Below are 16,073 nucleotides of genomic sequence, written 5' to 3'. Positions count from 1 at the left end.
CGCTTGGGGAAGGAAGATGTTATTTATAAGTCCTTCTAGGGAAATAAAACATGTGTGTCTCCTGGAAGAGACGGGGAACGTGAATCTGATAAAACAGGTAAAAGGTTTTCACACGACTGATTTACCAACACAGACACAACCTGAGCTTCTGATGGGACGACACCAACCAACGGGTTCTGATTCCTTTTGTCTTTCTATTAACTCTTAAAACACAACAATCCGTCAGAGACGATCTCATTCCTGCCTCACGTGTCTTGTTCCCAGGATCTTTGGCCACGTCAGCCATCGCTCTGAGTGGCAGCTGGTGAAGATCGACTTCAGGTCCATCTTCAACAGGAGGTGCACAGAGGTGGATTATCAGACATGGCACCTGCACGACCAGGTGTGGAGCTCAGAAATCACAGTTCATGCATTTGTTAGATATTTGACTCTGTTGATACTTTCACTTTGACCAAATGTTGTAACTGTTGTGTTTCTGTAGCTAACGGGATCCTTAAGCACTTAAACAAGCGTGGTTAAAGGGGTACTTAGACACTTTTTCATACTTTAAATGGTTTTCTTGAGCCAGTGTGTGCTGTAATGACCTTTAACAGGGTTAATGAAACGTCACTCAGACCCCCACTGCCCCCTGTGACCGCATTTGCAACTTCAGAGTGACAGTCGAGTTTGCAGGACATTAGGGTTAGAGAATAACTATGAGCTTGTTTCCTGCATGTTTTAGATCCTGAGCACAGCTGATTTGTTTGATTTAGTGATGAATCACTCTTGTAGACACTAAGGAACGCTGGGAGACATTTCAGCTGTTGGGTTAAGGTGTTAAAAAGACGTTTTACTCTTAGTTCTAATGAACAGACACACAGGGACGCTAAAAGCAAGCCCAGACTGCCGAGTCTCCCTTTAATGAGTAATAAAAACTAAATAGCCTTTCCCTAATTAACTCATGAATGCTCTCTGTTTGTTCCACATCTTCATTTGTCTGTTCTGTTCATGAAATACAGAAAAATATAAGTTCAGTCTGCAGAAGGTTTACACTAACGCATTCATACTGACTCTTTTAAACCTAAATCTGAGTTATGAGGTAAACGTTTGGAGCCAAAGCTGCAGGAATACTGTTATAAAACACTTTAATCATCTCTGTCGGAAACGTCCCCATCATCCTCTGATTAAAGGGAGATGAGATTAGATCTATGGGGGGGGGGAGATATTGACAGGACGTGTTTCTGTCTCGTCAGCAGTCTGATGTCATTAAAGCGGCTGCATCCTTTTGCACAACCCGGCGGTCCTGAAGCTCCATCTGTTTGTTTTTATTTAAGGAGTTTTCATCTGCATGTTTCATGTTTAATTCAATCCAAGTTTATTTATGAAGCACCAAATCAGGACAGGAGTCGTGTCCAGGCGCACGGTCAACCTTCAAACACGGTTCAGTTCATTAAGCCAGTCAGAAACAAGGAACCCAGCAGGTTGTTTAAAACACAGCACCTGTCTTTGTGTCGTCACAGACTCCGCCCCTCACCCGCACCTGCATACGTTAGTCCTGCCCCTCCGCCTTCCGGTCCTGAAACAGAGCCAGAGCCTTACAGCATCCCTTTATTCTTGGCCCACATCTGTAAACGGTGCCGACAGCCAGATGTTGGGAGCAGACTGAGAAGCTTCCAGCAGTCAGAGGCGATCAGAGCGAGTTTAGCGGGTCAGAAGTGTTGGAGAGCAAAAGCAAATCCAAGTTTGAGTGAAACTTGGAAAAGTTTCAGGTTTTATTTGTGGACCGGTCGTGTTTCCGTGGTGTCTCGCTACTGACACCTGTAGGCGGAAGGCAGAATGCTCAGCTGCTGAAGCCTCACGTCTCTCAGGCTGATTTTATTTTATACATTTGTGCCTAAAAAAGAAACGAGCTGCAGATTCTGGAGCTGAAACAGAAGAAAAGGTCCCTAAAATCCGACTCCAGCAGCTTTAGCTCCTGCTGCTGCTGCTGAGCAGCACTTTTACGGCTGCTGGGTGTGAATTATTGATGCTGGTGAAAGCAGCAGAAGCAGCTCATTTTGTGAACTTCCTCTCTGGGACTTTTCTTTTGATTGTGCTTTAAACTGGATTCCACAGGGCGAGCCGTGCCTCATGGGGGTGAAACGGATTTACCGGAAGCTGAAGCCCACGTCCAGGTGTGTGATGGGAAAGATGTACTCAGTGAGCATGACCTCAGGCTCCTGCGACTGCACCGAGGCAGACTTTGAGTGGTCAGTAAAGCTTTTGATCTATCCTGTTTTATATCCTGGAACATTTCAGGGTTGGTAGGAAAATCCGCCTCATCGGGAAAACTAAACTTTAACAGCTAAATATCTGTTTATTTAAAACAATAATTTATGTTTCCTGCAATCATAAAGTTAAAGGAAAATAAAAAATACATGTTAGTTCCATGATAAATGTATGTTTCTCAGCGGAAATGGCAGAATGGCTCCCAGATTTCCTGCTCATCACCAGAGAAACCATTCCCAGAGGATGGAGTGATAATTAGTGCTAAAAAAGTCAAAACAAAGTATAAAGTTTTAATGGAAAATAGTAGAGTAATGTGGGCTGAATAAATCTCTTTAAAAGCTATTTATTTCTATCCTCATTACTTGTGACCCATAGCTGGGTTAACCTAACCCTAACTCTATTAATTATAGAATATCACCTTGCTTGGTCTTAGGATGATTAATTAGACGTTTCTAGGATTATTTTAGTTATTAAGGGATCGTCACACTTCGTTTATGATTCAAGAACCCGTCAGTGTTTGCAGACAAATAAGAATTTATGTTACAACTAAGACTTGACAAGTGGTTTAAACTATGATCCTGTGAGTGGATGGAACTAAAAGATGGGTGTCTGAAAACTATGTGTGAATATGAGATGATGAATCAGAATCTCCGTATCTTCAGAGAGGTGCGTTCTGGATATGAAAGAATTTAGTTTGCATCTAAACGATTAAGTTGCTATTATCAGAACCACATGCAGACGCTATCTTGTTGTGTCTACCTCACCCATTTGGAGACCCCGATTGGATCCGAGATGTCCGGGAGCCGACGACCCCACTGCACCTGGTTTGTAGAGAAACCTCGATGTGACCAAATCAGTCCTCAGATGCCTGCGGGTCACAAGGATAGATGAATGGAACCAAGCATCTTAAACTCAACTCTGAAGGAGTTTGAGTCAGCTTTGTTCTGCAGGAAAACGATCTTGTTGTTCAGCTTCGCAGGAGCAAAAGATTTAAGGTTTGGACAGCGTGTCAAAAACTTTCTGAGCTAGAGATCTGCTAAGAGATGGCCAGTCTCCAGCTTTCTCTCTCGACTGACGAGAAAGCAGAGCGGCTGGTTTATATACCCGCTGTTATCTAAGACCAAACTTACCAAGAATCTCAGAAACACGCTCAGAGTCTCTGGGTCTAGGGACAAGGTTAGTTATGTGTCATGCGTTCTTATCTTAGCCTTACTCATAGGCGTCATTTTAACCGGGGACGCCGGGGACATGTCCCCGGCAAAATTTGTGATTGGCAGCTGTGTCCCCCCCCCCACTTTCAAAAACGCCTGCTGATGAGGATTTTTGTTTTACCAGCTCAGATCTTATACCAGGGGTCGGCAACCTGTTCCCATCAAAGAGCCATTATTACCCGTTTCCCACGGTAATTTTGGATGGACCTTTATACGCAGTGACTTAAGTGAAGCAGGCAGGTCGTGCTAGAAAATTTCGTTTAAAAAGACGTCATAAATGTTTTCCCCCGTCCTTTTTATCTATAAAATATGAAGTAAAAACTCACAATTTAATTTTCATTCATTTGTCATTAATATGTAGTCTACACCCGTGCGTTAAGTGGACCATCTCCCAGTAAAAGCAAAGCATCCAGCCCACCTCTCCAAATGCGTAAAATGTGCATCAGCCGCTAGTTAGGCGCGCCGCACGCACCGTCAGCTACGTCAGCCCAGACAAGAGCAGAGCAACTAGAGACAGAATAGAGGATAATTCTGTCTGGATGTGGATGGAGATTACATTTTACAGCAGCCTGATCATCATTTAAATACGTAAACCATCACTGTCTTCTAGTCCACGCTATCAGCATTATTTTAATTGGTGTGTGTGTGTGTGTGTTTTCCACTTCAAACACTGGTCTAACCAACCAGACCAGCATGTCCAGTAACATATTAATGTTACAATTAAACAGTTTCCCTTCATGTAGGCTAGGAACGTTTCACCTGCCGTGGCCCGACCGCTTCTGCTCCACATAAACTTTGTGCGTGATCAAATGTCTCTACGCGTCATGCGTCTCCATATTAGAGACGGGAACAAGCGCTGTTCAGCCAATGTTTCATAATTTCATATAAAGAACATTTTTCCAAGTGACACATCCCTCAGAGAGACCGGGTTTCCAGACTGTTTCAGTGGGAGGAAATCATCGCATGCGCGTGGTTCTGCACTGCGAACCCCTCAGATCTTCAGCTCACTGTCCACCGTGGGCGCTCCGAGCCGCGCTGAACACAGTGTCCAGTATAAAGAGCTCTGACGTTCTGATGGGAATCTTTTACCTCCGCGATGTGCGTTAACGATTAAAATGTCAGCTCATCCATGCGCATCAGTGTGCGTCGAGGTAATTCTTTCAAACCAAGCAACATCCTTGAGTTCATCTGTCAAAATAAACAGTCAAATGGAAATATCTGTAACCTGCCGTTTAACTGTTTTGCCTTCTTGTGAAGATTGTTGCAACGAGAAACAATTAAACTTGATTAACCCCAGAGCCACCCAGAGCGCATGTGGAAGGTTCCTCCGACTGAAGCGAGTGTTTTCCAAACCCGGTCTCTCAGAGAGACTTGTCACTTAGAAAATGTTCCCTGATGATGAAACTTTGGCTGAATAGCGCTTGTTCCTGTCTCCAATGTGGCGACACATCCAGGAGCCGTCTGAGGAGAATCCCAGAATCTCACATCCTCTTCAGCTCAGAAAGCGCCTATGATTACGCACAAGCGTGACGCGTCAACCCGGTCTCACAGTAAGACCGGGTTGGACCTGTTCAGGTTTACGCAGACAATCTTTACATTTAGAATTGGCATACAGATGTAAAATTAATGCAGTAAAATATAAAGCATTTTATTTAAATATCCATTCATTATTTTACAAGCACAGAGAGCCGCATCAGATGGATGGAAGAGCCGCATGCGGCTCCAGAGCCGCGGATTGCCGACCCTTGTGCTAGCCTACTTTATTGTCCCCAGCAATTTTTAAACCTCACTCAAGTGTATGGTTATTGTCCCCAGCAATTCTGAAAACAAACTGACGCCCTTGGCCTTACTTCTTACTTCTTCTGTAATGATGACCTCATCCAGTAAACATTACTAAACCATCATTGAATACAGATTCCTGAACATTTCATTGCTTAATCATACGTGGCAATATGTAATGGTTTTTAATCATAAAATCTTCTTTCTTCAATGATTATTTTCAATTATAAAATGATTACTTTAACTATGAAATCTTCTTTTCTTTTGGAGAATAAAAAGTGTATCTGAAGAGTTCTCTTGTGAGGAACCTTGGGGAAAGGAACGCTACTGTTCATCTTTATTATCTGATGAAGCTGCGCTCAGCTGATGAAGTCATCTGATTAAATGCTGAGTTCTTCAGACTCACAGACCCCTGACAAGGGAAGACACAGCAGAACATGTAACAGCCAGGGTTATTTGCTCTGGCTGCATACGACCTGTGGGATCTTTAAACTCCGTCCATTTCGTGACGTTACAAAAGTTTACAAAAGTACGGAATTCAGTCAAATAAGGAATTCGATGTCTGTCAGAGCTTGGTTCGCCTCGCCGGCAGTAAATCAAACTTTTTTCCGATGAGAGTTGGACTCCGCCAAGGCTGCTCTTCGTCACCGATTCTGTTCAAGCGGACAAAATGAGTTTTCTCTGCAGGGTGTCTGGGCTCTCCCTTAGAGATAGGGGGATAATACATACATACATACATACATACATACATACATACATACATACATAAAAGAGATAGGGGGATGAGCTCAGTCATCCGGGAGGGGCTAGATCTGCTGCCCCTCTACATCTAGAGGAGCCAGATGAGGTGACTCAGGCATCCAGTTAGGACGCCTCCCTGGTGAGGTTTTCTGAGCATGTCCAACCAGGTGAAGACCCAGCGGAAGACCTAGGACACGCTAGAGGGACAATGCTCCTCGGCTGGCTAGGGAACTCCTTGGGATTCCCCGGTGGACTGAAGGAAGTCTAGGCCTCTCTGCTTAGGCCGCTGCCCCCTCAACCCAGCTCTGGGTAAGCAAATGAAAATGGATGGATGGATTTAAAAATTCCTGCTCAGTGGAACGAAAGGAGACAATCACTTGTTTGTTCTTTAGGATGACCTGAGAAACAGTTTTATCTCGCCCACGTCTTCCTTTGAAGACAATCAGAAACATGATTTTATCCTCATTTCCTCACAGATTCACCTTTAATTCAGTTCCACTGACTCCCACTTTTCTACAGTCAGTTATTTTGTTTTAGTTTTTTTTTTCTGATGTAGAAAATTTTAATATTAAATTATTAATAAAAGGACTCGAGGAGGACAGCGTCATTCTCAAGAACCGAGAACCAAACACACACTTATACAGGCATCAGGGGCCACGCACATGAACTACATCATTTAAAATAATATTTATGATTAGTATTTCATTTCAGCATTTCTAAATTTAAAGGTACAATAATAATATAATAATAATCACAGAACAGTCTAATATCTCTGTGATGCTGGAAGGAAGACATTAGAACAGACTTATTTTCTCAGCCGGCTGCGGGGCTGTCCTTTTTAAAGAGGGACCTAGTCTTTGTTTAGGCTGTGTGAGCCTGTGGGGTTGCCAGGTCTGCGCCAGCAAATGCTGCAGCATCTGCATTAGTAATTCCATTCTGGCTGGCTAGTTGTGGACATGTTGGACAAGTAAACAGGAGTGACCCAGAAGTGTTTTTTATTCCCCTAAAAGCCACGACATCTTTTGGTTTTACCCTAATATCGGGTAAAGAAGGTCAGAGGCTAACGTTGAGCTAACAATGCTAGCAGTGAAATAGCAACAAATACTCAGCTCTAAAAATGTCGCAAACTATTTATTCTATTGCCAACAACTCCAAAACCACCAAATAGTTCCCGAGTGCAGCCATGTCTGCAGCCTACCGCTCCTTGCGGGATGGGTCAAATATGTAGGACAGTTTTCACCACACCAGTGTGTGTGTGTGTGTGTGTGTGTGTGTGTGTGTGTGTGTGTGTGTTTGTTTACTTGTCTATGCATCAAAGTGAGGACCAACAAGCTGCAAACTGACTTTGGTATAATGTTCCAGAACTCTAGAGGTATGGTCGGTGTTGCCAGATGAGATTGACAGTCTCCAGCCCAATCCAAAAATAACCAGCCCGATCCAGGAAGTTGCCAGAAACCGGTGTAAACCCGTAAAATAATCACAAAGGCAATGGAAAACACTCATATGAGCTTTATATCACTCAATTGCAACATATTTGGTAGGTTATGATAAATTTGCGACCAACAAACAGCACAATAAATCTACTGAATATGCTGGACATACTGCAAAACAAATCATTATTTATTACGAGTGATGCTGGCAACCCTTGCCTGATGCTGATAAACACACAAGACCTGCCTGAGCAGCACAGAGCAGCTGAATGACCACAGATTTCAATGCCTTAGAATAAGTTAGAGTTAAAACAACAGTCACAGTGCAAATAGGATCATGTTACAGAAAAAACACCTAACCTTTACACAGAAACTGCTTCGGTTTTTCCATAAACTTGACCAACGTTGAGAACTTGAAGAACTATTTACGGTCACTGGAAGCCATGGAGGCTGGCTAATGCATCTTTGAATCAGATCTCCCCAACAGCTGCCGCAGAGGTTTGAAAGTAGCAGACGTCCGTCTGTTTCTGCTCAGGCCAGAGCGCACATTTCCACAATATTAAAAACCCGCCAAATGTGGGCAAAAGCAGCTCAGTTTTCATCCACCTGCCCAACGCAGTCTTCCCCGCCAGGTGTAACTAAAAGAACTCCAATTGGGCAACCCTGGGTAAGGTTAGGGTTAGAAGACTGGTTAGGATTAGGCACAATCCAGTCACTAAAATGAATGGAAGTCAATGACGGTTCTCACGTTGACTGCTAGACGAGAATGTGTGTGTGGGGAGCAGCTGATGTTTGTCATTCTCAGACGTTTCTTATTGATTTTACTTTAATGCGCGCCATCGTTCAGGGCATGAAGGACAAAGTGTTGGGATGATCACCCCCAGCTGCTTTTGCAGCAGCGACTCTTGACGCCAGGAGGAGGTTTTTCTCCACGTCCACATGATAACAGCCTTCCATTCATTTTTAGCATCACGAATGTTTCCTTTTCCCTTTGGTCCCAGATCCGAGGCGTCTCTGGAGTGAGGCGGCTCTTGGAATAGGCTTCATCAGCAGCGTAAATCACAGCGCCTAATCGCCTTCATTAACAATCACAACACTTCTGCATGTGTGTGTATGTCGCTCTAATTGGGGCTATTTGTCCCCATCAGTTTGGAGACACAGAGCTGCTCTTGCCTTTTAGTTCACAGCACAGACAACTGGTGCACCAAAGATGCTCTGAGCTCCTCTGCTGGTATTAAAACTAAAATCTAATTACATTTACATGGACTTACACAGCTTTTATTAGTATTTTAATAGATGTGCTGGTGAACCTTTTAGCCATGAATAAAAATACATTCTCAAATGGGTTGGCTCACAATTCTCAGGCTTTGTATTTTCCTTCATGCTCTTTATCACTTTAACAGATCTGACAATAAAATACGAATCATCAGATGAACAAACACACATACAGACGTTGCTTAGTGAATAAAACGTACGTCAGAACCCAGAAAGACTTGGTGGTCCAACCAGAAGAAGAGGAAGAAACAAGCTTTTTTTAGAGCCTCTCAAGAACAAAATCATGAGGTGCTTAGCAAAAACAAGATAATAATAATAATAATAATAATAATAATAATAATAATAATAATAAAACATACAAATATAAAAGCAGAGAGCTGCTTTTTGCGGATGATGTGGTCCTCCTAGCTTCATCCAGCTCTGACCTTCAGCTCTTGCTGGGTAGGTTCGCGGCCGAGTGTGAAGCGGCTGGGATGAGGATCAGCACCTCCAAATCTGAGACCATGGTTCTCGACCGGGAAAGGGTGGCTTGCCAACTCCGGGTCGGGAGAGAGGTCCTACCTCAAGTGGAGGAGTTTAAGTATCTCGGGGTCTTGTTCACGAGTGAAGGTAGGAGGGATCGGGAGATCGACAGGCGGATTGGTTCGGCGTCTGCAGTGATGCGGACGCTGAGCCGATCTGTCGTGAGGAAGAGGGAGCTGAGCCAGAAAGCCAGGCTCTCGATTTACCGGTCAATCTACGTCCCAATCCTCACCTATGGTCATGAACATTGGGTAATGACCGAAAGAACGAGATCGCGGATACAAGCGGCCGAAATGAGTTTCCTCCGTAGGGTGGCCGGCCTCAGCCTTAGAGATAGGGTGAGGAGCTCGGACATTCGGGAGGGACTCGGAGTAGAACCGCTGCTCCTCCGGATTGAAAGGAGCCAGTTGAGGTGGTTTGGGCATCTGGTCAGGATGCCTCCTGGACGCCTCCCCGGGGAGGTGTTTCGGGCATGTCCTGCCGGCAGGAGGCCCCCGGGGCGACCCAGGACACGTTGGAGAGGTTACATCTCCAATCTGCTCCGGGAACGCCTTGGGGTCCTGCCGGAGGAGCTGGTGGAGGTGGTTGGGGAGAGGACGGTCTGGAGCTCCCTAGTTGGGATGCTGCCCCCGCGACCCGGACCCGGATAAGCGGAGGAAGACGACGACGACAAATATAAAAGATTTAACAGTAGGCATGTTTCCATTACCAGAACTCCAGGGTAGTTCCTGGGATGGGGAACTTGACCAGGAGATAGGATGTCCCAGTCCTCTCAGCTGTTGTGTCTCCATTCAAATCCAGCCCTTTCAGAACTTGCAGTCGTATCGCGACTGCTGTGGCAGTGAGTGATGTCACCAATCAGCCCCAAAAAGCACCCAAAGTAGCAATAATAATATTAAAAGCATTTATTTTATAGAAGTATATCATCTAATCCATTCGGAGGACGTGAGCAGCTCTGAGTTTTGTGAGATGAGCCCCGTTAATTAAGTCCGTGGGGGATTTCCCCGTTTTTTTCCAACAGCTGAAGGGGAATTCCACCAAGTTTTCCGGTGTCGGGAGTTCGATTTTAAATGCAATCGATGCTTTTTTTTTTCTTTTGCTTCCATTCTGCTTCACCAGCTACTCTTCTAACTTTACTGCTGCCGGTTGTTTTGGACGTCTGCTGATGTCATTTCCTACTGAGTTCCAACCAATCAGGGTGAGTTACCCGGAGGTTCCGCTTAGCTGCTCCACCAGGCCACTCGAGGTACATACTCCAGAGCTGGTGCTCAGAAGGTTCCTGAAAACAGCCCAAGAACAGGCCCGGTCAGGTGGAGACACGCACGTCGGGAGGTTCCTGTAAATCTGCCCTGAAGTTCTCGTAGTGGAGACACACCTCTTGATTTAAAAAAAATAAAATCATAAAAAGGGTAAAAGTTAAAAATTGTGATGAAAAATGTGAGGAAAGAGAAAATAAATAAGAAAGAGGTCATCAGTGATCCCTGGGAACGGCACAACTGGTAGAAGAGAACTGTTCATCAGTAGGAATCTTGTGTTTGACCCATCTCTGTCTGACGCGGTCCTGCTCTGGTGCTTTCATCGACACACTGCTGCTCTCATGTTGGACTCTAGAAGATCTTTGGTATCCAGACCAACCCAAACCATCAACCCTCCACCACCGTGCTGACAGCTGTTAGTGTTGATCTGCTAGGTCTGGTTTTCTGCAGATGTGCCCCTATGCATTATGGGTAAACATCCCCAACTCATCTCAAAGTTCCAGAAGTCTTGATCAAATAAATCTTTACCGAGCTGAGCTGAGCTGCGATGTTTAAACTTTTAGAGAGAAAATGAACGCTAACCTTTACCTGCTAGCTGAGGCCTGTGAGGGTTACGATGGAGGGTTTGTTGTTGCGTTTATTGAAAATCTGGCAGAACTCGACTTTTCATGGAAAAGAAAACCTTCCATTCATTCTCAGGTTCAGTCGTGTGATGCGTTGCTGCCTGAAGATGTAGAAAACCTTAACATCATAAAAAATAAATCTTTAAACTGAAAGGATGTGTGGGGTGTTGCGCCATATTGTCTCTGAACAGTTCCTTCACTGGATCACCGTCATGTCCTGTCCTTACAGCGATTATGGCTACGAGAGACGGACCGACGGCAGATGCAACCCCGCTTTCTGGTTCCATCCGGCATCCGTATCCAGGAGCTGCACCACGGGGATGACTTTCCTCAACAGCACTGGGTAAGCATGGTTCTGACTACGTTCAGGTTGGGTCAGAACCACGGGAGAATCAATACGTTTATTATGCTCTGCAACAATCGGCTAAATAAAATATGATTTCTTTAAACTAATCATCATGTGACATGCTTTATTAACGAGTCTGTCTGGATAAAGAAGAGCCAGCAGAACGTGATGGAGCTATTTACATGTTTACTGGTATTGGACTGCACACAGAAACCTTTAAACAGGATGCTAATGGGATGTAAAAATATGAAATTTATTAACATTTCATGTTGAGCAACAACAGGCTTTAATGCTTGCTGATTGGTGCAAATAAACAAAGTCTAATCAGGGTTTTAATCAGCTGACATGTTTATCATTAGAAATAATCATCAAAGTTAGTTTAAGAACCTGTTTGGCGATCCCGGCCCAACAGTTACCAGAAACTCATCCAGAACCCACAAGTTTAGTTTTGCACATGAAATATTCGGAGCAGCAAACCGACGCCAACATTAGGATCATCAGAATAAAGGTTCAACTAGTCAGATAAGTGATGTAGACGCGTCGTCAGAGATTATTAAACACATGAAACAGGAAGTCAGATACTCAGGAACACAGAAAAAAATTCATGATCTGAACCTCTTGTTTTTCAGTAAAGTCTCAGGGTCACCAGGTGAGAGGTGGGGGACACCTGGACACGTCTCCGGTCCCTCTCAGGGGAACTTTAGAGTCACTAATTAGCTTAGCGTGCATGTTCTGTGCAGGGGCGCCGCCAGAAAAGTTTGATGGGGGTGGCCAGACGAGGCCAAAGACATTTTTGGGGTGGCACACCAAATTGGTCCTTGTGGTAACTCTGGGAGAGTTCAGCCTGTGGCGACGAATTGCTTTATTTGTTTTAATTAAAAAGAAAAAAAAGAAAATATTTAAGTTAAATTTTACAAACACAAACATTTCAGAAAAATACACATCAGTTATTTAAAATGTGATTTAAAATTTAATTTTAAAACGTTTTAGTTTAATTCAACAGTTTCTGTGTTCACACAAACTATGGAGATAAAAACTTTTTTAAAACGGTGAGCAGCAGAAACATTTGTGTGTTTTTTTTTATTCAGATTTTTATTTTTCTCTTTAATCGAACCTGGCCAAGGCCACCCCTGGCCACCCTTTGGGCGCGCCATTGGTTCTGTGGGAGGAAGCCAGAGAAACTCATGCGTGCAGTGGGGGAACACGCCGACTCCATGCAGAAAGACTGCAGCTGGGATTCGAACCTGCAACCTTCTTGTTATAAGCAACATTGCCACTAGAATAGTCTAAAACAAGGAATTAATGTTTTTATTGGTTTTAGATTTTAATCATAACAAAGTTTTGTAGATAAAAACTCACATGAGAAGGTTTCACTTTTCTAAACTGAATTTATGTGATGATTCTGTTTTGGCTCCGCCCACAGCTACAGGAAGGTGGTGTCCAATAACTGCACGGCGGGGGTGATCGCCGAGTACACAGCCAGGAGACAACAGTGTCCTGCGCAGGCTCCCAGAGGCCTCCACCTGGTGACCAGCGAGGCTTCGCTGACCGCCACCGTGGGCACCAACGTCACCTTCCTGGTTTTCCTGGAGGAGGTGAGCGGTTTCCTCTAACTTCGGCACAGAACTCTGACGTTCGTTTGTCCACCGTTATACATTCAGCTCTTCAACATCTACAATGACAAAGATTTCATCACTGCATCTGGGAAAATGTTTCTGTACTGTTTCTATGGCGACGGGAATGCAAAGCTTCTAATTTCCCTCCACATTCATGTTGTTTTCTGATGCTGAGCAGCGAACGTCTCATGTAAAGGTTTAGAGTGAGTAAAGGTCCGTTTCTCATTACCAACGCTAGCACGCTGTTGCGTACTTCAGAAGTATATCCTTGGCAAGTACAGTAGCAAGTACGCACTACTGATTATGGGAGGATGAGGATGGCATTTGAAACAGAACCACGTCCCGTCATGGCAACAAGCACCGCTAAAAATGACCTGAAATTTAAAAAATTGTCTATTTTTTTTCCTGAAATCCCCAAATAACAAGAAATCAGTTTTATTTGTTCGATGTTTGGTCCCCTTTTTTTCCAAATGGTTAAATGACAGCATCTGCTGCTGTTTGTGAAGAGACTACGTTTGTTTTTCATCAGAACGGTGCTATTAGAGGCAAGGGTCGGGAGCCGCCTGGGGCACACCGGAGGCGGCGCTTCTGGGACGCGGCAGAGCTCTTGATCTGACCTCTAATCATGAGAACCTGACCTTTAGTCCAAGTGTCTGACATGATCTTCCAGTCCCAAATACTGTAGCGCTCCACTCGTTATTGTTTACATAATTGAAAGATCTTCATCCCAAAACAGCATCTCAGATACAAATGAAAAACGTACTGATGCATCGAGATGTTTGACTTAGTTTCCGACTGTTTGCGGTTCCCCCTGAAGCTGTTTGTGGTCTGCAGGGGGACGGCGCTAGGACGAGCATCACCGTGGACTTTGGAGACGGACACGCTCTGACATACTCCAATGTCAGCTCCATGGAAGACGGCATCAAACACATCTACAAATCCGTGGGAATCTACCGAGTGAGCGCCGTGGCAGAGAACAGCCTCGGCTCAGAGACCACCATGCTCTACCTGCACGTCACATGTGAGGCTCCTGAGGGTCCCGAGTGTTTTCCCTCCTGTCAGGTTGAGCTGGTTCCACTTTTCATCTCCTCGTAGAATGTTCACAACCCTGACCCGAACCAAACAAACAAGTAAGGAAGAGCAAATCTGGTTCCTCTTTGTCTGGAGCGGTGGGTATCGGGTCAGATGTAAGAGCGCCCCCTCCAGGTCAGTCCTGGGAGCCAAATAGAGTCACAACGAGCTCAGGAGGGCCGCGGATGAACATGACACACAGATTCTGGGCATGCTCACCCACCTAATAAAGTCCCTCTTTCCTGAGATGTTTGGGTTTTGTTTTCTTAACGTTTTCTGTCTGAGTGAGCCGAGCAGAGCTCTCTGTGATGCACGCTTGTGTCTGAGCAGGTCAGCTGGAGCACATCCATCTCTCTGCTCCTTTTGTGGCGCTGAAGAACAAGGAGGTGAACCTGACTGCGGTTCTGTGGCCCAGCCAAGTGGGAACGGTCACCTACATCTGGTGGATCGGAAATAACACCGAGGTACTTTGCTCCGCTCTCAAACTCACAATTAGGAAGTAGGTTGCTGACTCTGGTGGTTTGCTCAGCTAAATTTGTTCATGCCGCCTGCAGAAAATAGTGGGCTTGTTAATCAGCGCTGATAAGAGATGCAAGGTGCTGATGAATCATAAACACAAAGTATCTCAGCCCACTGGATTATCCCACTGGGGAGACTGGATTCCAGTTTGGACAGATTTATACGTTTTAGCTTGGTGTGATCCGAACACCGATCTGTCAGCCTCATCTTCTCGGTGACCCTGTCAGCAACGTTCATCAGCCAGTTCAACATGTCCAGTCAGTCAGGAAATGATGTAATTGTGACATCATGGTGAACGACCCTACCAACACGGCACACGTCTTTCTCTTTTCCACAGTTTGAGCATTTTTCACCCAAAACGTGGAAACAGGAGGAAACACGGCCTAGCACTGACATCACACTTATCCACTCAGGTGTGGACTGAATGTGGAGGACATCTATTCAATTCAAGTTTATCTATATAGCACCAAATCACATAGTAAACATTCCAGTACAGGTCAGTTCATTAAGCCAATCAGAAAAAAGTTTCCTATATAAGGAACCCAGCAGGTTGCATCGAGTTTACAGCAATCCTCATACCAAGCAAGCATGTAGCGACTGTGGAGAGGAAAACTCCCTTTTAACAGGAAGAAACCTCCAGAGAATCCTGGCTCAGTATAAGCAGCCATCCTCCACGACTCACTGGGGATGGAGAAGACAGAGCAGACACACACACACACACACACACACACACACACACACACACACACACACACACACACACACACACACACACACACACACACACGCAGACACACACACACACACACACACACACACACACACACACACACACACACACACACACACACACACACACACACACACACACGCAGACACACACACACACACACACACACACACACACACACACACCAAGTAATGTGTCTACAGTTATATTGTGGTTTCTTAGTAAATATTCTATTTGGTGAGAGATAAACTTTATTGTATTTATCATAGTGAATCTATAATTAAACGGGTAAACTAGTTGTAGCATATCCAACGTCAAGGAAACCATAAAGTTATTATCAGGAGAGGGAGAATGTTTAAGTGGTTAGCAGCAGTGTGCTAGTCGATGGCCCCCTCCATGAGGCCACCACAGCTCAGCAGAACATCGTTGTAGCTTCTTCTGGGGAGAAAAACACAGAGAGAAAATAAAGTTAACAGCTGAAACAGCAGAAAATAATACAGTTAAAGAGCAGACTGTAGAATAAAGCAGTAGAGTGTGAGAAGTGGTCAGTGTGTCCTCCAGCAGTCTAAGCCTATAGCAGCATAACTACAGAGATAACTCTGGATAATCTATCCTATTTAGATGGAGGCATGTTGGAGGCAGGGCAAGGGAGAGCCGTCTTTACCGACTGTACACTCCACCTCCCTCTACTCCCCCACTTGTCCAGA

At 44.7% G+C, this 16,073-nt stretch overlaps 1 protein-coding gene across 5 annotated transcripts in view; it reads left to right on the top strand.

Annotated features, from left to right (window-relative positions):
- Positions 1-16,073, top strand: part of sorcs1 (sortilin-related VPS10 domain containing receptor 1) — a 240,367-nt gene that overhangs the window by 212,970 nt on the left and 11,324 nt on the right. For all 5 annotated transcript variants that reach the window (XR_008563892.2, XR_001574014.3, XM_054743833.2 and 2 more), the window contains exons 15-20: positions 265-382; positions 2,095-2,228; positions 11,314-11,427; positions 12,854-13,025; positions 13,881-14,067; positions 14,448-14,581. Coding sequence is in view for 3 of the 5 variants with exons in the window: in XM_054743833.2 (XP_054599808.2) it covers positions 265-382; positions 2,095-2,228; positions 11,314-11,427; positions 12,854-13,025; positions 13,881-14,067; positions 14,448-14,581 (859 nt within the window). In the remaining 2 variants the exon portion in view is untranslated. The remainder of the gene's footprint in view (positions 1-264; positions 383-2,094; positions 2,229-11,313; positions 11,428-12,853; positions 13,026-13,880; positions 14,068-14,447; positions 14,582-16,073) is intronic.

The sequence above is a fragment of the Nothobranchius furzeri genome, chromosome 6 (genome assembly GCF_043380555.1).
Source record: "Nothobranchius furzeri strain GRZ-AD chromosome 6, NfurGRZ-RIMD1, whole genome shotgun sequence".
Lineage (NCBI taxonomy): Eukaryota > Metazoa > Chordata > Actinopteri > Cyprinodontiformes > Nothobranchiidae > Nothobranchius > Nothobranchius furzeri.
Note: the sequence above shows the minus strand (reverse complement) of the source record. Positions and strands in the feature narration are given on the sequence as shown.